Below are 23,188 nucleotides of genomic sequence, written 5' to 3'. Positions count from 1 at the left end.
TGTGACATACGGATATCCCTGTTTGCAGGACCAGTAAAGGAGTTCTGATTCTGATTCTGAGTCAATCACGATCCATGGCAATGGCATGAGGAGGTCAGTGCAGGTATCACAAAGGTATCCTTTTGGATTTCAAAATAAAGGACGACGTGAAAACAACAACAACAACAACAACAACAAACAAACAAAAAACAAAACATTGTTTCCATAAGTAGTCCAAGTTTCATATACTGCTGAACTTAGTACTTCCTAGACTACTTGCATGAATAATATGAAGTACTTTTACTGTGTACTTTTTGAGTAATACTTTATCAAAATCCTTACCACAGAACAAAAATGATTATTTTCAAAATCTGAAATTTGAGATTCATATACTGCTGAATATTATTGAGTACTTATGTTTGGGAGATGTGGTGGTAAAGGATTGAGCATACTGAGGTATTCATGGATTGTTTGTCACTCTGGCAAAATGCAAAATTGTATGAATTAAACACACTCAAAAACATTGAAAAAGTTGTCAAATTGTTTTATTGTTTCAAATAAGAGAAAATAGATTTAAAAAAAAAACAAGCAAGCAAAAAACAAAACAAAAAATGGTAGTTTAATCAAGAAAGTTATTTTTATAAAACACAATCATATAAGTGATACATTAAAAACATAATAACAATCACTGCAAACATTGGTATGATTCCAAATTGACAGTTAACAGCAATTACCTTCATCATTTTCATGAAAATGTCTTCCGTTATACGTTTGGGTATTTAATTTTGAAGCGGAAGTTCCAGTATGCATGTATTGACGATAACTTTATTATAGTGGTGCAGTTCATCTTAGTGGCCACCAGAGGGCAGCGAAGGCTCGTTATCCTGCCTTCAGTCCACTCGCTGAGGATTAATTTAAACATACATCTTTTGTTTTACACTCGACGCAGTTGAACGGAGCCAGATTAATGATGTAAATTTAGACTGAGGACTTATTAAAGGTCAATCTGCCATATCTACTACTTTTAATGTCATTTTTTTGTCATGTCCACCTCTCGTTCCGCCAGGTTTTGTCCCTACCCGGACACCGTCCTTCCTGATGTGGGTGTGGACACTAACACAGATGACTACACAAATAATGGAGGAGAAGCTACACTAGTCTGCCTCGTACAAGTTAGAAAAACAGTTAAAAATCGGACACGTTTCCCGTTTTTCTTCCTGGTTGCAGATTGTAGCTGGGATGCTGTGTCAGGATGGGAAATCTTTTTGGAAAAAAGAAACAGACCCGAGTGACAGAACAAGACAAAGCGGTTTTGGTAAGTGCCACAGCTAGCTAACATTAGCTAGCTAACTAAACTGTCAATATAAGCCGCGACACTGTACGTGCTGTCCTGTAACACAAGTCAGGCACGCCAGACCGCTTTGGAAAATAAGCTAATTAAACAACTTTGCGTATCAGGGATGGTACACACCCAGCTCATACAGCAAAACTTTACCATATTAGCACTCTATAACACACTCCTCAATTCGGCATGATTGTATCTGAAAAAATACATTGTTATAAATCTGGCCTGCGGTTTTAGTAAACATGTAAACGTGTTAAAGGCTGGTACTTTACTACACATATTGAGATTGAGGTTGGCAGAGCTAGGGACAGCTCAGGACACAGAGCTGCAGTGTCTAAACAAAGCCAGATGTTGGTGTATGACAGTAATAAATCAGTTTGAAGTATATGAGTGTGTAAGTGACAGGCTTGTGTACATACGAGGTGTGCTCATGTGTCTGTTTCCTCATTCACAGCAACTGAAACAGCAAAGAGATAAACTGAGGCAATATCAGAAGAGGATCAACCTGCAGCTGGAGAAGGAGAGACTGTTGGCCAAGCAGCTGCTCAAAGATGGCAAAAAAGAGTGAGTGTACAGAGAAACTGCAGTGAAACAGGAGTGGATCATTAATGATGAACGGTTTAGTTGTAATAGAACGATCAATTAATCCGACCTGTTGAGGGGCGATCATACACGAGAAACATATGCGTTCACTTTCACTTCCTTTAAAATGAAACTAGCAGAGAAAAATGAGGCTGGTATTGTAAATGTGCATCTGATTTCGCTCTCTTTTGGATTCGAACAGGAAAGCACTCCTGCTGCTGAAGAAGAAGCGCTACCAGGAGCAACTTCTGGACAAAACGGAGAATCAGATCGGCAACCTGGAGCGCATGGTGAGCGATCAGAGGATGTGACTGACGCACGGTGTGAAGCAGCAGCACAGAAAGCGAAACTCACTGTTCTACTTTCTGCTTATTTCAGGTTCAAGATCTGGAGTTCGCCCAGATTGAGAGGAAAGTCATCGATGGGTTGAAAGTTGGAAATGACTGTCTGAAGAAAATGCACGAGGTGAATGCATCTCACCCTCGGCCTCACCCTCGGCCTCACCCTCGGTGTCGCTGGTTATTCATGAGCTCTGTTTTTCTCCCATGTTAGGCGATGTCCATTGAAGAAGTCGAGCGGATCATGGATGAAACCCAAGATGCCATTGAGTACCAAAGGGTGAGTCAGAAACACAGGACGCTTTATTTCCCTGCAGGTCAGTTACATTTCATCAAGTCTGACCCTGAGCTCGTCTCTCTGCAGCAAATAGACGAGATGCTCGCCGGCTCTCTGACACAAGAGGATGAAGACGCTGTGCTGGCTGAGCTGGAGGCCATAACTCAGGTGGGTCCAATCAGCATCACTGTGAGTGTGTTTTAGTCTTCACACGTATTTAAAACTGAAGCAAACGTGACGTCAGCGGCTCGGATGATCCCAGACAGAACTCTGCTCTGTATCCTCCTCCTGATCTTGAGTTGTCTCTGGTCTCTGGTCCCTCAGGGAGACGTCGAGCTTCCTGAAGTTCCCTCAGAAGAGCTGCCTGAAGTCCCCGAGGCCTCCGAGGAGAAACCAGGTTTGTTCTGTCCTCCTCTGAACTAGATTGTGACAGAGAATCTGAATAAATGTTTAATTAGTTTTCTTTTTTTGCAGCTAGAATAAAGTAATCTGTGATGCATTTAGTATTTTATGGTTTGTATCAGGCCGTTTCATGATGGCCACATAACAAACCCACTTTTGAAGGAGCCCCATTGGCTGATACATGTGTGGATGTACTGATCTGTTGAGCCCTGCGTGGTGTGAGGAAGTGTCAGACAGATATACTTCAGTGAAGACGACAGCTGTGGGCTCAGAACTTGATATCAGACAGTGTTATCAGGAGAGTAAAAGTCGGAGTTTCTGTCCAGTCGCTCTTCTCCACCTTCATCTTCCGTGCTCCCTCTTGTAACTCTGTGCACCCGGTTGTGTTTCAGAGAGGGAGCGACCCAGGAAGAAGCCAGAGCGGGAGCTGCTCGCTGCGTAGGAACACGGCTGACCTCCGTCAGCCGAGCTGCTGGAGTTTCTCCTCAACACTCCGATCCTCCATCAACCTCCGACCATACAAACATTATCTGGGGAGCTCTCTCTTTCTCCTCCGGCGGCAGCAGGTCCTCTCAGAGCCCGGGCTTCCTTCATAACATCCAGCTGCTGTCGGTCCTGGTCTGCTGCAGGTGGACTCCTGGAGGCAGCAGGACCGGTCCACTGCAGGACGGAACCACCAAGTCCTGTGACATCAGATACTTGTGCCTAAACTTCGAGTGTTCGTTATGTTCACCACTAAATCATTTTACATACAGAAACTTATATTAAATGCATGTATGTGTTCCTCATTTTATTTAATCAGATCTCCCTCACGGATCTTCTCTGATTGGATGCAGTGATTGGATCTGTAAAGGGTCAGTTCACCAAACTTTTATAATTGTTTCATTGATTTCTCCAGATTTAAAGATTCTTGGCAGTCAAACTGGGCAGACTTTAATTTGTGACTCTTAATGAAGTTAAAAAGTTACTTTTCATTTCTTTCCAGTGAAATTATCACTCCACTGGATGATCCACTGTACAGGTTATTCATTTTATTTGTTCACTTTTCTACCAAAGAAATCTCAAATCTTAAAATCCAACTTAAACAAAATCTTTCTGTTTCCCTGCTTGGAAATATCTCAGTGTCAAGTTTGACATTTAATACAAAGGTTGAGTCAGTGTTTATATAAATGAAATAACTTTAGTCTGATTAAATTCCTGCAGATGTTAATAAACGTGTTTATTCAGTTATTACATAAAAGTTCAAGAGAACTTTAAAATGAACAAAATGTTTTTCAGTGTTCAAATCACACATGTAGTTATTTAATTTATTCATATGACTCAAAACTACATTAAACTTGTGTAATAAAAATACTCTCAGTCTGTGTTAATGAAGAATTTTCCCTAAAGATGTTTTTTTTATTTCCCTCCTTGTAATTCTTACCTGACTGAAAAAAACAGTGGTGGAGTAAAAAAACAAACCATAACTGTAAAGATAACTTCTACTGAAGCTCGTGGTGTTTATAGGCAGTTTGAACGCGATCAGAGGTGATGAAGTATTTAAAATCCCGTCTTGAATAGTGAATAAACGTCACGTTTGCTCGATAAAGACAGCTCGAGTCGACACGTGTTGGTTTATCCACGATTCAGATTCCTGTCATGCTGCCAACCAACACTTCTAATGTTCCAGCAGCTGGACATTGTTTTGTGGTTTCCATTGACACATGAATGACTAAATGTTATGTTTTGGTGAACTGACCCTTTAAGTCAGACATGATAACCACCTCAGACTCCTCAGCGTTTCTTTGACACAACTTATTTGACCCTGACTGGAACTTTTTTTTGAAAGTACCCAAACACAAGCGTCTGTTTCGCTGAATATTCTGTCGCTCTGACCCCTTTTCAAGCAGCTTAACTCGTCTAATTCTCCGCTCCCCTTGTGGATTAGTTCAGTGTCATTGGAGAAAGGGCTAATCATATTGTCTGTGGGTTTACCTATGAAGCCCAGACAACAGTCGTTAATCTCTCCGAGGCAGAACCTGGATCTCTACCCACTGAGTGTTATCAACGCGGGCCTGTAATTATTTTACTGTGCATATCGTGCTCAGGTTCAACTCATATGGATCTGTGTTAAGTTGCAGCAAAATGATGATGACCTACATTTGTGAGGCTTACGCTTGTGTATCTTTGAAGATCTATCTAACTAATCTGTAAATCAGTTAATCTCGCTGACAGAAAACACTGATGACTAACTCTGTCGGGCTGCACGCGTCATTTCATCAGCACGGCGTCGAAGCAGTCGCCTGAAGTCGGTTCAGAAATTGTACCTCTGTTTCTATCATGTGCATTCTTTTTACAATAAAGGTGTTTTTTTAATTGTCATACGTTGTTGCGTGACAGCTGCTCATAATTTACATCTACCACCTCTGAACACAAGGTGGCGACAAATGTTTTCTCAAGCGTCCTTCTGCGAGGCCGGAGACTCTGTCTGAGTCGACATGCAGTTTTTATTAGACGGTAAAAATAGCAGTAAGTCTACAGTGAGACTGAAGTGTGAAGCTTTGTGAAGCTCCTCCACAGAGCCTGGACCTCCACTCCATCCAACACCTCCAGGAGCCGGACCTCACCTCCCAACACCACCCAACACCACCCAACACCTCCCAACACCTCCCAGCACCTCCCAACACCTCCCAGCACCTCCCAGCACCTCCCAACACCTCCCAGCACCTCCCAACACCTCCCAACACCTCCCAACACCACCCAACACCTCCCAACACCACCCAACACCTCCCAACACCTCCCAACTCCACCCAGCACCTCCCAACACCTCCCAACACCACCCAACACCTCCCAACACCAACCAACACCTCCCAACACCTCCCAACTCCACCCAGCACCTCCCAACACCTCCCAACACCACCCAACACCTCCCAACACCTCCCAACACCACCCAACACCTCCCAACACCTCCCAACACCACCCAACACCTCCCAGCACCTCCCAACACCTCCCAGCACCTCCCAACACCTCCCAACACCACCCAACACCTCCCACCACCACCCAACACCTCCCAGCACCTCCCAACACCTCCCAGCACCTCCCAACACCTCCCAACACCAACCAACACCTCCCACCACCAACCAACACCTCCCAGCACCTCCCACCACCACCCAACACCACCCACCACCTCCCAACACCACCCACCACCACCCAACACCTCCCAGCACCTCCCACCACCACCCAACACCTCCCAGCACCTCCCACCACCACCCAACACCTCCCAGCACCTCCCAACACCTCCCAACACCTCCCACCACCTCCCACCACCACCCAACACCTCCCAGCACCACCCAACACCTCCCAGCACCTCCCAACACCTCCAGGAGCTGGACCTCACCTCTGAACATTAATGACGTTAGCTAGCTTAGTTAGTTAGTGTCCTGTCGAAGTCTCGCCCCTCGGCAGCCATCTTTACAGCTATTTCAGGATATGAAGACCATCAAAATGAATGAGAAGAGAATCAAACCTTTAGTTTCAATCGTCACTGGGACATAAAAATGGCAGGTATAGAACTGCCGTCTGTTGAAATACGTTTAAAAGCTTCAGTGCTTTTGCCCCAAAATAACGTTTAACACAGTTTTTTTTTCTCATCTCAGGTTTCATCAAGAAATCCTGACTGCTGGGATTTGACGCCGTCAGCTCATCTCACCAGGCAACTTGAACGAGTGTGAGTTTAATGTCTACTATTTGAATAACCTCATATTTCTTGGTGATCATGCACGTCAGCGTGACATCCTCCTCCTCCTCCACGCCTCAGAGCGCCTCCACATCCACAGCAAAGCTACTGAAACATGAACCTCTGTCTAACTCTCACGTTAGCGCACAAAAACCATGGATAGATAATGTTTCCCAGCACAGGACATGATGTTTTTACTCATTTTTCTATCAAAATGCTTCAGATATCACATTTTATAGCATCTCTGCTCTCGTCCAGGAGTTCATGTGTGCTTCCTTCTCCACAATGATACCAAAAGAAATTATTTCCATCTTGAAACCAGGTCATGATTTCTGGAAAGGGATTTTCCAGAAATGTGATCACGTTGAGCACCACAAGCCGTCTGCCTTCTAGCTCCATTATATCAGAGAGAAGGCAGAAATCTTTACTGACCCGTATCTCCAAAACTTGGCAACTCACAGCAAAACAATCTAGATGTGTTAACAGCACCACAGATGAGAGGAAATACTGTATATGTGTGTGGTTATTGGATGAACTGTCCCTTTAAGTGCGCAGGATTTTATTTACAAATGAAGATGATGGAAGGCTAAATGTAGAAGCTTCTCTTTCTGTTTCTCTTCCTGGCGTTTCTTTGTCAGATAAAAGGTTTAAATAAAGCTACAGGACAGAAACAGCAGCTGAGAGAAGAACGTCAGATGTTCCTATTTATGACCTTGAAGTGTTTTCATTCGACAAATCTCTCGTACTGACTTCCCGTTGTTCGAGAGTCCTGCCGGCCTGAAATATCCTGATTTGGTCTTTTTGCTGAACATCCACTCCACAGTGATGCGATCTTTCTGAATGGACCGGCTCCCATTCTGCAGCCGACTGTGCACTACAAGCTGGTTGGTGCTGTGTGGGAGTGGGCGACGCACAGACAGCAACCTGATGATGAATCACCGACGTGGATCTGAAGGCTGAGAGGACGATGGCGTGTGGGACGATCATGCTGAATGGATCTTTTCAGGTATGTAGGTGTGTGTGTGTGTGTGTCCTTGCCCACCTGCCTACACCTCCACGCCACACTGAATACACACAGGCGGAACTGTTTTGTCAAGTCACGTAAGTGTTCAGAAATAAGTCGCTGGGGTCTATAAGTGCTGACTGTTCACTCCGTGCTGGAATGTTTTTGCTCTCACATCTTAAGTCCTGAAGAATAATCAGCTCCTGAACCTTTGACCGCTCGAGTCCAACAGGGTGCCATTGTTGCAAGTCATTCCACGTCTTTCTCTCACCTCTGCACCTGTTTGCTATCAGATAATGACACAAATAACCAACGTAAAGTCTTTAATGAGTCGTGTGTCAGGTGTTCTATGGGTCGAACGTTATATCTAGTGTGTTTAAGTGTCCAGTGTGTCAGATTTAGTGAGCTTTAACAGCAGAAATGGTTTATAATATTCTTATTTATCCCGTCATCCATCTGCAGCGAAGCATCACTGTCTTTCTTGTCCTTAGATTGAGACTTTATCCGCCATGTTGCACCTTTATGTTTCTACGGTAGCCCAGAATGTACAAATCAAACACTGGTGAAGATAATAGAAGAAGGTTTTCAACTTCATACTATAACATCTACCTTTAGAAATGCCGCTTCCTTCAGGACATGTCAGAGGTCTTGTCAAGCACCAAGTCCTGGAGGGCAGGTCACAGGTCAAGTCACAGGTCAAGTCACAGGTCAAGTCACAGGTCAAGTCACAGGTCAAGTCACAGGTCAAGTCACAGGTCTTCACTAAATTGTTGTCTGTCTGAAGAAGTCTGAAGTAAGATAAGTCTCACACACACGTCTCAAATCCTTGTTTTAGTGACTGTGTGTCCAAAGTTTTTGAATGCTGGTGATTAAAACGTGTTATTTTTTACACCATGAGATCAAATCATGTTATTGCACAGACCTGCTGATATTATGTCAAAATTTGTCCTCATTTTTGACTCTTTCTGAGTCTCAACTCTGCAGCTCTGCTCATGACTCGAACTAAACGTGATTAACAACCATTATCTTAATTTATTTCTCCATAATTATACTTTTGAGATGGATCGGCATTCAACTGAAGGCCACACTGAGTTGCGCAAGCTAATTGTGGGGATTGAATCCTCACAGAGGAGTAAATCAATCGGCTCGCTGACAGAGAGAATGTTGCTGTTTGCTCCGGTGAAGACCAAACATGCCTGATTGATTTCCACTAACGCTCTGCAGTTTCGTCTCCTCAGGATCTGCTTTAATTAGATGTGACAATAATAAAAAAATCACATTCTGTTCTCATGCTGAGCTGAAGTTATACTTTATTATGTTCGCAGCCACCAGCCCTAAAATATCTCATCTGTTTTATCTCTTTGGGAAAATGTGTTGCTGGATAAAAAAAGTCTCTCTCTCTCTCTGGTCTTCTGCTCGGTCCCTGTTTCATAAATTGCCACAGAAAGGGCTTCAGATCGTGATGTGCTAAGATGTGTGAGATTCCCCAACCGTCCACACGAGAAGCTGCGGCTCCGTCCCACTCAGAACCAGCAGGAGGAGAGGAGCCACACAGCTACAGGAGCAGGGAAACATGTGTAACACTTGTTGAACACATGTTGCACCGTCAACAACAAAAAAATATCAAGTGCACAATCTCAGCTACAGGATACAAATCAGTAAAAAATAAACAAGCAAAAAGCAACACAAACACATCTAGAGCCAAAGAATGATTATGTATTATTATTATTATTATTATATTATATTATTATAATACCATAATGAACTCATGTGCCTGTGCGGAGCTGCTCTGAATGGTTGTAGCAGAGGCAGCTGGCGTGGGCAGCGTGTGACACAGCGGAGGGGGCGTGGCTTGTTTAAATCTTATGCTGCATTCAGGGACTCACCGTAAAGCACCAAGATCTGTGGCTTTGTGGCAGAGTTAGCTGGTAATAATAATGATGGGAGGATGGTGGCTCAGAGAGATGAAGAAAGGCGAAAGGCAGAAGAATAATTGATGTTCGAGTTAATGTGATAACTTTAAACAACCAGCAGGCTAACAGCATCAAGAGAAAGTCCCCTTCATGTGACTACAGGTCTTTGGTATCTTGATAAACTTTCCACCCTGAAGAAATTTGAGAAAATGCCAAAAGATAGTTTGTCCTCTGCACATCTGAATAAGCTCCGAACTGAGAGAAAAAGGCGTAGCCAGAAATCCTTCCACGACTTCAGCACAACGAACAGCACTGCAGGTTTATCGATACACAGCACAGTGAGATTATTGATGATACGTCACAAGGTCACAAACCTCCGTCAGACAGAGGACCATGACTCTTGTCGTTTACGATGTTTCGGTAGTGTTGGTGTCTGATAAAGGTCGAGTCAAATGAAATGTCAAAAATAAGGATGATTCCAGGTGTCCAGTCATGTGTCATGAAGACCAGTAAAATCACCTGAGTTACCTGGTTGGAAAGAGAACCTGCAGACTGTCGGTACAGGTGAGGCTGTCTTAACTCCCTCTAGGCAAAACAGGCACCTGTAGGGAAGTCCCACAACACGTTTATACAGGTTGAATTGCAAAAAACTTAGATACATAATATTCTCCACTGAAGCAGAATATGAAGATAACATTAAAGAGATCTTAAGTTGTCCCTCCATGGTGGGTGGTTCCTGTTCAGGCCTGTCAGAGCGGTCCAATCAGAGCAGACTGGGCTTTTCTGACGAGGGTGGATAGAAGTGCTGCAACGATGGACGACGTGGGAAAATAATGTGTTCTTTGTACATGTAAAAATGTTCTACGTACCTGAAAAAAGCACAATGAAGGGTTTTTGGTTTTAATGTGTCCAAATGAAAATGTTTTGAAGCTGCTACAAGTAACGTTGATATTTTCTTGATGTGGACAAAAGTGGTTGTGTTACCAATGTCAAAACCACAACATATATTTTTAACTAGAGTCCAGTTGAAGAAAAGCTAAATAAAAATGGTTTGATAGTCTTGTTTGCTTATATAGGGCATAAAGAGGCATCAGAGACCGTTTCATGAACAAACTACTGTCAGAGTACACCTGTGGCCAGGTAGCATCTCCGCTTACAACAGCTGTACAGTGAAGCTGATGGAGGCCAAGCAGCTCGTTTTTTTCACCTTAGTAAACCATAAAGTAAACCATACGTTCGAGTTCCTCTATTTCCCACCGTCCGTGAAGGCAGCACCGCCCCTCTCGCAGTGACCGCCTCTGCGCTCCGACGAGCGGCACCGACCGACAGCGCGGCTGCGTGGGGAGCCGGTGTGGGCGCAGCGGAGGACTTTCCTATAAAAGCAGGGATCCCACGTCCAGACGAGCTCGTCTCTCTCAGTCTGCGCAGACAGGAGCGTCGGTCCCCCCGCAGACAAGCCTCAGTCCTCCCGTCACAGCGCGGACCGTCGTCTCAACCTCACCCACAGGAAATCTTAGTCTATGGTTCTGACTGACGTGCCTACAAGGATGTCCCGGACCGACGAGGTGCACCGTATAACGGAGAATGTCTACAAGGTAAGACGGACAGTTTGGTAGTTTGTTTCACGCCGCTGACCGCGCGTCCTCCTGCCGCGGAGGGACACCTGCTGCACCGGGGGACGGAGGCGCAGAGGACGCTGGTGGAGAACAGACAGCAGCAGAACTTTGTCCCAGTTGGCCTGAAAGGTGTCGGTCCACTTTGGCAGCACACCTGCCTGGTTCTGTGCGCTGTGGAGCGAGTTAGTGTTAAAGAGCTGATCTCCGGTCAGCAGGAGAAACCAGGGGACGTTTATTCTGGTAATAAAATCAGTGTTGATGGCTCAGAGAGGCTGATGTTAGTCTGCTGATCCTTTTCATTCAGGTAATAACTGAGTCTGTAAAATATTAAACAGCTGGAGCAATATGACGTGTAATCAATTAACAGAACTGCAGTCGATTTATTGGCTCTGTTTGGACTAATTGATCATTTTAGCACCAGTGGATCCAGTCGTCCAGCCTCTGCTCACAGTGCTTTTTATTCTAAAGAGTGGTGCGAGTCAGACATGTAGATTTCACCTGCTCCACCTGACAGCTTGCTCGAGGGCACTTCAGCTCAAGTTGCCGAGGAGAAGCCGTCACCAGGAGGAGAAACTCTCCTAGACTTCAACTCGCTGAATGGAGGCAGAGCGTTAATGTAGAGGAGGTTTGGGGTCTTTACTGATGGCTGTTGGTGGTTTCTGTGCTTCACATGGACTTCATATTGGCATTAAGGTGCCAGGATGAGTTCAGGTACAGTCACAGTGAGATTGTAGGTCAGAGGAAGGAGAAAAGCTCATCCCTGAAAACTTCTACGTCGACTGAACGCACCACCCTGCTCTCCCTGAAACTCGAGAGCCCAGAAGGTGACGAACGTTCAGGTCGTCCATTGTTATTTCCGCAACAAAGCTCCTCTTCAGCGGAGAGAGGCAGGCGGGGGAGCGGCGATGATGGCGGTGGAGAGGTGTTACGCTTCAGTTCCACCGCACTCAGGGCAGCTCTCCAGGCGAGGTACAGTTCAGCAGCGGAAGTACAACGAGGGTTTTCTCTTTTTAAAGCGAGGAAACTTGTCACTGCTCAACACTCCTCCGCCAAAAACACACACACACACACACAAAACCCTCGGAGAGATCTGGGGTGCCTGAACGCATCTCTGTATAGGATTTCTATAGAGGTCGGGTGCAGGAGGAGAAGGTGTGTTTGAGGAGGTCACGGTCGTGTGATGGTGAAGGAGTCGTTTCAGATCGTGGTCGACTGCATGAAAACATGCAGACACACTTGCTCTGTCTTTTGAAAAGGCTCTAATGAGGGATCAGTGGTACACGAGGAGGAGGCGCCTGGTGTTGTGACCTGTGGGAGGTTTTCTTTGGATCGTTAATGAGCGGTGAGAAACCACAGCGAGGAGGAGGAGGAGGATGGAGGAGGAGGAGGATGGAGGAGAGAAGAGACTGGCATGTGAATGGATGTTGGTCCTCTAGAGGCTTCGAACCCGCGATCAGTTGGCATGTTTGCACTTCAGGGTTCTTCGTCATGAAGCCAGAAGGTTTTCAGATGAATGTCTGACAAGCTGAAGAGATGTTCATCCCTGCAAAAGAAAGACTACCAGCTTCTCCGCTGTGAGAATTTCTTTCTCTTCTTCGTTGTTTGTCACCATAAATCAAGTGTGTTCATCTTCTGGACTGTTGCCAGGCAAAACAGGCTATTTTGAAGATGCCACCTTTGGGCCCTGAGAAGTTGTGATAGGTGGAGGTGCAACCGTTAGACGATCCAGAGAAAAGTAATTGCCAGCTATTTTTAATAATCGAGCAGTTGTTTCGTTCCATTTTCAAGCAGAAACATGAAACACTTGCTGGTTCCAGACTCTTAAATTGTGAGACTGTTTGTCATTCGTGCAGGTAGATGAAGAGTCTTTGGGTTTCGACTGTTGGTTGGATGGAAGAAGCAATTTGAAGATGTCACTTCGGGCTGTGGGAGATTTTGGAGAACATTCCTTGACATTTGATAAACTGAACGATTCAGTGGAAACCTAAAGCCAGATTAATCAATAAAAACCTGACCATTAGTCGACGCTCTGATGAAAACACAGAGAGGATGAGAAGCTGTCAGCGAGAGGACTCTGCTGTAGAGTCGGGTATGAAAATGCCATTGTGCAGAAATGCAGCAGTGGGGTTTCTTCCTGTCATCAGCAGGCCGTATCATTATGGAGTCAGCAGGAGTGAGGAGAAGCAGAGAGCCACTGCCGGTTTGACCCGCTGCTGGGTTCTGCTCGAGGCTCGAGGCTCGTGGCGGTCGGTGCTGCAGTGGCGGAGGTTCCCCCGGGAGGTTTTTTTTTTTTCTTATGAACCGATTCGATGAGGTAGCTCAGCTTTGTCCTGCGCTGTGTTTAGAGACACTAACAGGTCTTTATTAATTCATCAAAGGAGCAGAAGATGAAGAGGCCCCGAGGTGCCAGCTCCCATTAGATAACACTCAGGTCTGTTTCTGCAGCGAGGAGGGAAGGTAGAGACGACAAATGTCAGCGATTAAATCACGCAGCATCGGGGACATCAATTACAGAACACAATATCACGAGGAAGTGTCGAGCTGAATAGTACTCTGGGTGCATCCGTGTGCCAGAGCTGCTCATATTTCACTTGAATGCCTTATATTGAATCTTATATTAATATACAATCGTATCAATCAGCTGATATTAAACATTTACCTAAATCCTGTCAGAAACAAGAGTTCATCAGAGTCATTGACACTGACTTATAGCCATCGACTTACAATCAAAATGCTGCTTCAGAATAAATGTTTGGAAGATTAACTGTTTTATGATTGGATTTAATTGCTCAGTGAATAATAATGAATGACAAAGAGAAACACAGCTACCAGATGTTACACTTCAACCAGCTACACTTCGACCACCTCTGCTAAATATTGGATGAAATGTGTGTTATGAAAAAAAAAAAAAGAATAAATAAAATGTCTGTCTGAAAATTGTCGCAGCCTGTACCAAAATATTAATCTTAACCCAAGAACTCCTGGCAAAAATGTTTTGCTTCTAGTTGCCTTTAACTCTGTTTATTAGTCTTGAATCAGATTTAATTGTGTTAACAGCCAAATGATGGCGGGAAAAAAATCTGTGATTCAACAACCTGAACGCCAGAGTAAATGTTGGCGCACCACGAATATCCTGAAACTTCTCCTCTCCTCATGTTGCAGCTTTATGTAACAGTTATGTAAAGGCTGTGCTTCTGAGCTGGTTTGGTTTAGGGACAACAGACAACAACCTCAGTGTTCAGAAAAGATCATGTCTTGGCTTAAAAATTACTGATTTCTTTGGCTGGAATCTGTCCTGAGGCCCCCCTCTTTTTTTATTTTTAAACATCCAGCGGTGTCACACTTACAAATGTTGAAACAACATCTCGCTGGCTTTGCAACAAGATTTGGATATTTTGATAATTCTCCTCAGCAGCTACCACTGAGCGAGCAGGCTTCTGCAGATGTACTTTAATTATTTCAGAGTGCTTTTAACTAATCTGAACCGAGCGTTATGACCCCTCTCCGGTTAGACACTGATTTTGTTTTCCAGCAGCTCTGCATGCTGTTTGTTTTCTTTGTTTGTTGGGCTATTAACTGCCAGAATACAATAACTCAACAACAGAGGACCGAAGCCTTAACCCCACAGAGATGCTGAATGTAATTTTGGATGACTCACACAGGCGGATGCGAGTGTGTGTGTGTGGGCAGTGTCTCACGACTGCGTATGTGTGTGTTTAGCCTGTTTGTCAGCACCCATACTGTACTGCGGAGTGGCTGGCACTGGATCTGGACCAGGCTCTGTAACGTTTCACCAGAAGATGCAGATAAAGAAAGGAACCGTTGGGTGTGTGCTGAGGCGACACAGTCAGACTGAAGTCCCTCTGGATTCAGGATCCAGAGACGTGTGTGTCGACCCCTGTCAGTGTGGGTAAACAGTTTCCTCAGGTTGTGGTTGCTGAACGAGCACCATCTGTACGTTTGTTTAGGAGTGTATTCAGCCAAGTGCTGGAATCCCAACAGTGCCGCAGGCTCCGTTTGTTCACTGTGGCTCGGGTGTCAGGGAGAGGCTGGTTTCAGTCGTGGTTGATGGAGGGAGAAGATTTAAGACGGATCAGCTGGTCAATTGATTGATTATTGATTATTCTTTGCTCTGTTTGTGTGTTCATGCCTCAAGGCGCCTCGTGGAAGATCTTGACGAGTTCAAGGCCAGATGATAATCAGTGGTTATTCAGTCTGTCATATTATAGAGTGCATTTTCTGAAAAGTCAACAATAAACTCAGTAATTCAGACGTAGACCCTGATGGAGCTTGATTTTTGGGGCCTTTACTGTTATCAGGCTGTAAAGATAAAAGAAATCAGCCATTATACATATTTTTTGCAGAGGTGCCTCAGATGTGGTCATCAGACATTTTGTGGCAGAGATATGTGACAGACAGGATGTAACAATGAATATCTGTCTAAACATTGCACTGAAATGGTCACTGAGAAAGTAGAAATGTGTTTTATACTACTATAATAGACAACATACGAGACAATACTGAGATGGATCTGTGACAGGCCAATATCAGATGTTAATGTTGGTAAACCCAAATATCTGTCAGGCTCTATTCATTGGATTAAATGCATCAAATCAATTAAAATCCAACGCTGTCTTTGAGCATTGCATCTTTGAACTCCCTTTTGATTTATCTGCAGCAATTTTGCAACTCGTAATAAAGGTGTACAATATCAATCTAATCCTGCAATGACAGGAAGGCTGTATTAGTATTTGTGTTGCGTAACTGTCACTGGGGAACATCCTCGAGTGATTGAAGCCACAAATGCTTTCATAAATATTGTCAAATATTCAAGTCCAGTCTCTGCAAGACACGAGACTACGGCAGCGCTTGTAGAAGCCAAAACTATTTGTTCTCGAGGGAGGGATTCTCGTCCAACGTGTGGGGGGTTGTGAGTAATGCTGGAGAACACTTTATCCCCACAGTCACACAAGTACAATCTGTTCAGAGTTTTTTTCTTTCTTCCCTCTAGAGTCTTTTCATGTCTTAGCCCAGTGGACACAATGCAGACAGTTACAGTCAACAACAGGAGTTTCCAGCTGTTTGTACCACGACCACAGCTGGTATTTCACAAGATCTCACCCTGGATTCTGGGTTGCCGAGTTGTCGGAGTCGCTGCCTGTTGGTTGTGTGTTCTCCAGTCCATAAGGTAGCAGACAGCTGTTGTTCCTGCAGAGTGCTGCAGGTGAGAGGCAGGGCATCTGTCGCTGGGGGAGAAGATGAGGTGCAGCAGTGAACGGACGGCGGGATCGGCAGAAAGCTCCATCAGTGTTCCCCTTCTTCCAGATTTCAGCCGAGAAAAAAGAAAAAAAGATGCATTGGTGCCATGTGCAACATCGGTACCGACCGGGCTTTGTTCATATTTGAGGTCATTTGAGGTGAAACCAAGCCTCTAGTCTCTGCACTCATGTGTAAGGAAGCATATCGAATCTAAATGCTCTGCCGAGGCAGATTCCTCCAGTGTGATTGTTTCAAACCAGTGATTCCTCCTCTCTGATTAGTCACACTGCTTTCACCTCTTTTGTCTCTGTTCGAGTTACATCGCCGGCTTTGTGCTTCTGTCCCTGCAGAATATTGTGCCTCCTCATGCTCCAGGCTTTGTTCTAGCCTCGTGGCTTGTTGCTGGTCTTCGGTCAGCAGCGGCGTTGTGCGAGCGTTGTCGTGACACTGTTTGTTTGACGGTGTTGTGGGGTGCATGCCTGTGTTACGTAAGAGCGGAAGAGTGCAGGCAGGTAGCAATGGATTCAGTGTTGCAGTCGTTCACTGTTTTGTGCATTAATCATTGTAGTGATGATCTCATTGAGAATCATCGCCAGTGGAAGTGTTTGCACATTCATTTTAATTCAAACAAATTGTGTTTCAAAGGGCTGCACGCGTCTGTGGGGGAAGGCTGATGTGTTTTGGGCATCAAAGCATGTAAACTTACAATAGCAGCATCCCGAAACATAATTATTAACCTGAAAATGAGCATAATATGTGTCTTTAAGATGAGAGGGGCAGGGAATGTTTCAGCACCATATGTTGTGCACATTTGGTCAAGTACACCAACAAGGAACAAAATGTACCAGAATGGTGAGCTGTATTCAACCCTGATGTTTGTACGTATACAGACTAGATTCACCACAAAGAGAAATACAGAGTCGGCACCCTCTTTCCATATGAATCTAATATTTGTGTACAAGCTCAAAGTCAGAACCCAGAAGGCTGCAGCTCGGCAGGTCCAGGAGTCTGCGCCGCCATCCGTCTATTATTTAGATTTCACTGCTCTGTTACGACACAGCTTTCATAGCTGTCACACAACATAACTGTTGGCATCTGCTGCGTGTGTGTGCGCAGTACGTCAGCAGCCTTTAACACATCTGTAAGTTATCTAATATGAGCTGGAGGGAGATCTGGGATGAGAGGTGGAGGCTGTCAGGGAGAAGGAGGTTGGCAGCGGATGAAAGGAAAGTTACTGGGACAGATCTCCAAAGAGAGACGGAGGATAGAAGAGAATAAATGAAAGCCGACCGAGGAGACAAAAATGTGGAGCCACTGTTCTTTGCTGATTAATTAGACTGAAATTAATGGAGGAAAGGCCTAAAGAGGCAACACGGTGCGCACATATCCACATCCACACATCCTGGTGTCACGTACGTGCAGACACTCCTTCGTCGTGTCTTTGCACAGGAAATGTTGCCAAAATAAATGTGTCCCCGTCATTTTTAGTTTTGAATAACGACCTTGCCAGCAACATTTGTGAATGAACATCTCGACGTACGAGCGTGTGCTCATTCATGTGCACGTGTGTGTAAAATGAAAAAACGGGGTTGTGACGATGAAATCGGTTGCGTAACTCGGAGGCGATGACGACGATGATCACCTTCGTTCACATGATGGCGGAGGAGACTTCCTCTCTCCAACCCTCCTGCCACCTCCTCGCTGTCTCCTCACCCACCAGCCCGTCAGCTTTTCCTGTAGAATGAGACGAACGTGAGGTGAATAAAGATGGGCTGCCCTGTCACGGGGGGGAATTCCTGCACTTCCATATATAGAGACGGAAGTGCCCCCTCCCTCCCGTCTCTTTCCAAAGCTGCATCTGTGGAATAGGGGGCGCTGACTCTGCCTCTGCTCGCCTGCACGCAGATAAGAGCTCATCTGAAAGGGAAATTGTCTGAGTTCTCACACATTCATACGCATACAAACTCTCTCTCGCACACACACTCACACACACAACCACACACACGGCGGATAGGCACTGAATTTCCATCTCCTGAGGGCGTTGAAGCATTGAAGCTTTAGTGTGGTGATTGTCACACTGACTGAGCAGAAGCAAATAATGTCCATTTCCTGGGGAACAGCAGCAAAACACTAATGGACGTTATGTGTACACATCAGCTTATCGCTGCCACGTACAGTTCATAACGCAGCTGGGATCTTCTTAATAATGTTCTCCAGCAGTTCTTATTTTGATGCACAATGCAGCTTTACATGTGTATGTTTGAGTTTATATGCAGTTTATGGTAAACAGGGTCCGTTGATGACCATATGCTGTGGAGCTAAAACGCCGTTAACATCTTTAAATCTGAAGAGAAAAGAGTGTAAATCAAATTATTAGTTTATTGCTGAGGCGACAGATAAAAGTGACGTTTTTGATTTACTAGATGATACTGAGGTGTTTGTTTCTGCCTTTTATATGCATGATGGGCATTCAACAGCACTGTCAACACAAACATCATGTGCATCATAAAAGTAGACTTTATGGCAAAACAGTATTAGATTGCACAGGTGCACGCCATGAAATGTGTTTTGAAAGATTATAAATCCTCTGCACAGCAGCGTAGTCCATCAGATGACTGCAGATCACATGCAGGTGCAGAGGGAAAGAAACAGAAGTGAGAAATGGATTTGCTGCACATCAAAATATAAAATTACAATAACATTTTAGATGGATCCAATATAACTAACTGACAGAACACTGTTTGGCTAAATTAACAGGCAGCCATATTGAATTAACATACAAAGACAGCCACTTGTTTTGTCCATGTGTCTTTTTTAGATACCTGCGATGTGAAATCTTGTTCATGTGATCTTGCAAATCCATCTTACCAGACTTCAAGCTGTGCACTTGTGTCTACAGTGGCTGGACCGATTGGTGTCGACTGAGGAAGTGGAAAAAAAGAAGTGACCAGCACTTCAGGAAGTTAGCATAGATTTAGCCGTAGCATCAGCTCTGGGCGGGGGGTTGCTTAATTGAAAGAAGAGCAAAGGATGGCACTAAAGGCTTTTCTTGCTTTTGACGGTCTCCGTCTTGCATTTCCATTTACCAACCATATTTAGAAATGTTAAATCTGTTTTGAAGATTTCAGAATACACGTTTCATAGGAAGCAGTTTTATTTTCATCTCAGCAAGTGCAGCAGCAGTTCATAAGAAAATAAAAAGCATAAATATGCTCTAGTTCAGTCTTATAGAAATCCTCACAGATCCCAGATCTGCACCAAAAACTTGTTACTGCCGGGTTTATTTGCAATCTGTTACTTGTTGTTTCGGAGGTCTGGCTCATTTAATTTACAGCCAAACATAAAAACACAACATTATTGTTGCAATAAATAACACAAGCTTTCAGCCAGAGGCCCGGCTTTACTTCATCCTACACTATTAATGTGAACTCAATATTTTATACATTCATACTGAACAAGTAAACTGCGTCCCTCCGACTTTGCTTTGTTTGATGACTTCACAAATGGAGGAAGCTGACGGGTTCGTCTGCACCCGTCGCTGTGCTGCAGGAGCAACAAGCTGCCGTCAGTGATCAGCTGTGGGTGAGCTGCTGAGGTGAAACAGCTGAAATCTGAGTGCGAGTGAAAACATTTGAATTATTACATCCGTTCAGACTTTTACATTTCGATGTGCTTTCACGACCGCTTCATGTAGATCGCAGCGCATGTAGCTCAGAAAGGTTTTTTTCACAAGACATATGCTTTAGACGGAGCTTTTTACACCTCGGGTTATGCAATATATAAATAAATTCATGGAGAAAAGATGAATGCACTCGAGGTGAAGCCATCAGCACCCTCCAGTCTAATCAATGTGTGCTGTTTGGAAAGTTTCCATCAGGGTTCATGAGAATAAAAACAGCTCTCTCTTTATCAGGAGACATTTGTGATAAAGCACACAGCGGCTCGGAACAGAAGGACGTGTGGAATGTGGCTTTAACCAAAGAACTGACTTTGTTAAACTGCTACAGAGTCAGATAACAAAGAAACACACACACACACTGTTAGAACTGATGCACCCAACCATACACTTAATCATTACATTGTTATTTGGACAATTTAATAAAGGGAAAAAAAAGAACATTTACGAATCTAATAACAAACTAGATTAAGGCGAAAGATCTTTTCAGCGCTCGTGTAGATAAAATCAAAAACATTTAGTACGTCTGTGTTTGCTCAGGACATCAGGCGGCCGGTGCTGTTGGTGCCGTTTGATTGAAAACGTCATGTAGTGTCGGCAAATTGCTTCTGCGCTGTGTGTAAACGCGTGAGTGATGAGTGTTTGTACGCCAGCTGACACTTGAACACGGTGAGAAATGGGGAGTGTGTGTGGTGGCAGGTTATGGAGAGGGGATGACACACACACACACACACACACACACACACAGTAAAACTTGATGACAGGGGTCACCTTGACTTGTGAGTAGTGGCCAAATACTCTCCAGCACCATACGAGCCCTCACCGTTTCCAGGGCGACCACCTAGAGTAAATGACCTTTCCTGTGTGTGTGTGTGTGTGTGTGTGTGTGTGTGTGTGTGTGTGTTTAATCCAGTTAACCTTGGTATCCCGACCAGTTCACACACATCTAAACAGCCGGGTGAACTTTGCTTATCGTCACTTTAACTGTTGACTCTGTGGTGATTACAGTGTTGGTGTTTTTCAGTTTCCCCCTTTTGATAGATTCTCTACAGACTGTTTACATGTGAGCGGCTGAATCTCACATGATGTCACCTCCTGCAGTCGTGTCATCCGTGTCGAGAGCAGGAAGTGACCTTAGTTTTAGCCGTGTGTGTGTGTGTGTGTGACGGGGCAGGCTTTAAACCCTGTAGATTAATCAGGTGTCTGTTCTTTGTGAAAGATGCTTCTCTTGACCGCAGAAGAGAAAAACTTTAACCCTGCAGCAATGATGTCAGCGCAGAGACTATTCATGTCTCAAGATGGCGAAAACCTGATGTCATTAATAAATCTCCAAGGCAAGAATGTGCAGAGCAACCCTGAATCACTCAAATACAAAAACAAGAACAAGAACAAGAACATTTCCGTTGGGCGACAACAATCTGCTGTTTGACAGGATTTCAGTGACTATATTTCGATGTGTAATTAGCACCTGTGTTTCTGATTTGTCTCACAGACGTTGTTGAAACAACCGGTACATGTACCCAAGCCAGCTGGAATGTATGAATTTTATTTTACTTGATGACGTCAACTGAATCTTTTGACTTGCAAATCACCAAATCAGTGCTTCCTCGTCCCTGACAGTTAACGTGCTTTACATACTGACTGTGGAGTTATGGTTAAGCTGTTGATCGCTGTCAGGTTATTGTCAGTGTCCGTGTTATAAATACTGACTATAGACTCAACACCAGTTATTTTCACTCGGTTATTTAAATAGAAAACACCTCACTCTGTCTCCGGCTCCACCTGGTCTGGCCCTCCCTCCATGCCGGGGTTGCCAGGTCCCTTCTTGCTGGTTAATCTGTTTGGCAGCGTGCGGCGCAGCAGGTTCTAATGGTGCCACACGGTTGGCTCGGCTTTGCAGTAATTTACGCCCCAACATGATATGAACCTGCTGCTGTTTATGTAGGCTCTGACTCACGCCACACACTGGTCTGCTGCCGCCAGCTGACACACACACACGCATACATACATGCTTACACACACACGCACACACACACACACACTGCCTCCTCTCCACCATTGTGGCAGAGCCAGCCGGGTCACGATGATCTTAACGCTGCTTGTTTTCCTACATTTGTTCTCTCAAGTATTTTGCTGTGAGGTGCTTACCTGCGTGGGAAGCAGCTGAAATCAGCCACTACACTGCTTTATTTTTAAGGAGGCTTCTAAATGTTATTCTTTACATGTTGGATTTAGTGTGATGCCTGGAGTTATCAGTTTGGACGCAACGGTAGAACACACAAACTCACTGCAGGACCGACGAGTGCTAATTAAAAAATTCCCTGTTATCTGTTCATCCATTGCGTCACTCACTAAAGCATTCAAAACTGTGTCTGCGAGCAACATCAGCAGATGAACACAGCGTCATATTGTGTGACGATGACACACATACACCTTCCTGCCTGGTTTAGGAGGATCGCCCTCTCTGCCCCACATGTCTTCAAACTCACTGTCTCAGAAGCTGGAAACAAAGTTAGCTAACTGACTTATGATTAATACACTGCTGCCGCCGATATAACCGCCTATCTTGAGAAAAAGAATAAACGGGATATGGAGACGTAACGTTTGTGCATTTTCTGTCACACACATCAATCATAGTGTTTCGATGGTACAGGGCTCCCAGTAGTTGATGACAGTAGCATTGGCTGTCAAACCAACACTAGTGAGGAGCTTCATTAAAATGGGATCCATTGCCTAGCAGCTGCACGCAAGCCTCATCATGTCCAGTGCCAAGCATGGGGTAAGCACGCCGCCGCTGAACTCTGGAGCAGTGGAAACATCTTCTTTGCAGCGATGAATCACGCTTCACCATCTGGCGGTCTGATGGACAAATTTGGGTTTGTCGGCTGCCAAGAGAACTCTACTTAGTGCCTGCTTTAACGATACAAAGATACACATTTTAGCCAATTAGGCACTTTCAACTCGGTTGCAACAGTAAACAGGCCGTTTTCTGTTCCAGCTTTACTGCCCATATGCACAAAGCAAGACATGGTGAGGTGAGTTTGGTGTGGAGGAACACGGCCCTGCCCTCAGCCCCCAATGAA

The 23,188-nt window shown here is 44.7% G+C and overlaps 2 protein-coding genes across 9 annotated transcripts in view; both read left to right on the top strand.

The window, feature by feature from the left end:
* The first annotated feature begins 1,068 nt into the window (after positions 1-1,068).
* On the top strand, positions 1,069-5,286 carry LOC119009672 (charged multivesicular body protein 6-like). Its single transcript, XM_037081154.1, has 8 exons — positions 1,069-1,294; positions 1,779-1,888; positions 2,109-2,196; positions 2,285-2,371; positions 2,459-2,524; positions 2,609-2,689; positions 2,846-2,918; positions 3,316-5,286. The coding sequence occupies exons 1-8, from the start codon at positions 1,232-1,234 to the stop codon at positions 3,363-3,365; spliced, it is 618 nt and encodes a 205-aa protein (XP_036937049.1). The 5' UTR covers positions 1,069-1,231; the 3' UTR covers positions 3,366-5,286.
* A 1,276-nt stretch (positions 5,287-6,562) lies between these two features.
* Positions 6,563-23,188, top strand: part of LOC119009671 (brain-specific angiogenesis inhibitor 1-associated protein 2-like) — a 75,093-nt gene continuing 58,467 nt past the window's right edge. For 3 of the 8 annotated variants that reach the window (XM_037081151.1, XM_037081149.1, XM_037081145.1), the window contains exon 1: positions 10,838-11,149. In XM_037081151.1, the coding sequence (XP_036937046.1) occupies positions 11,075-11,149 (75 nt within the window). In that variant the 5' untranslated portion in view covers positions 10,838-11,074. Of the gene's footprint in view, positions 6,630-7,461; positions 7,645-10,837; positions 11,150-23,188 lie in introns of those variants that run through there. The other 5 variants (XM_037081147.1, XM_037081153.1, XM_037081150.1 and 2 more) reach the window with 3 other exon arrangements.

The sequence above is a fragment of the Acanthopagrus latus genome, chromosome 20 (assembly GCF_904848185.1).
Source record: "Acanthopagrus latus isolate v.2019 chromosome 20, fAcaLat1.1, whole genome shotgun sequence".
Classification (NCBI taxonomy): Eukaryota; Metazoa; Chordata; class Actinopteri; order Spariformes; family Sparidae; genus Acanthopagrus; species Acanthopagrus latus.
This window is presented reverse-complemented; position numbering and strand designations above follow the sequence as displayed.

Bases quoted from the DNA above. Each gene is read 5' to 3' on its own strand.
- LOC119009672 (XM_037081154.1), top strand. From the start codon at position 1,232: ATGGGAAATCTTTTTGGAAAAAAGAAACAGACCCGAGTGACAGAACAA. The intron at 2,690-2,845 runs GTGGGTCCAATC...CTGGTCCCTCAG, and splicing joins AGCTGGAGGCCATAACTCAG to GGAGACGTCGAGCTTCCTGA. The intron at 2,919-3,315 runs GTTTGTTCTGTC...GTTGTGTTTCAG, and splicing joins GGCCTCCGAGGAGAAACCAG to AGAGGGAGCGACCCAGGAAG.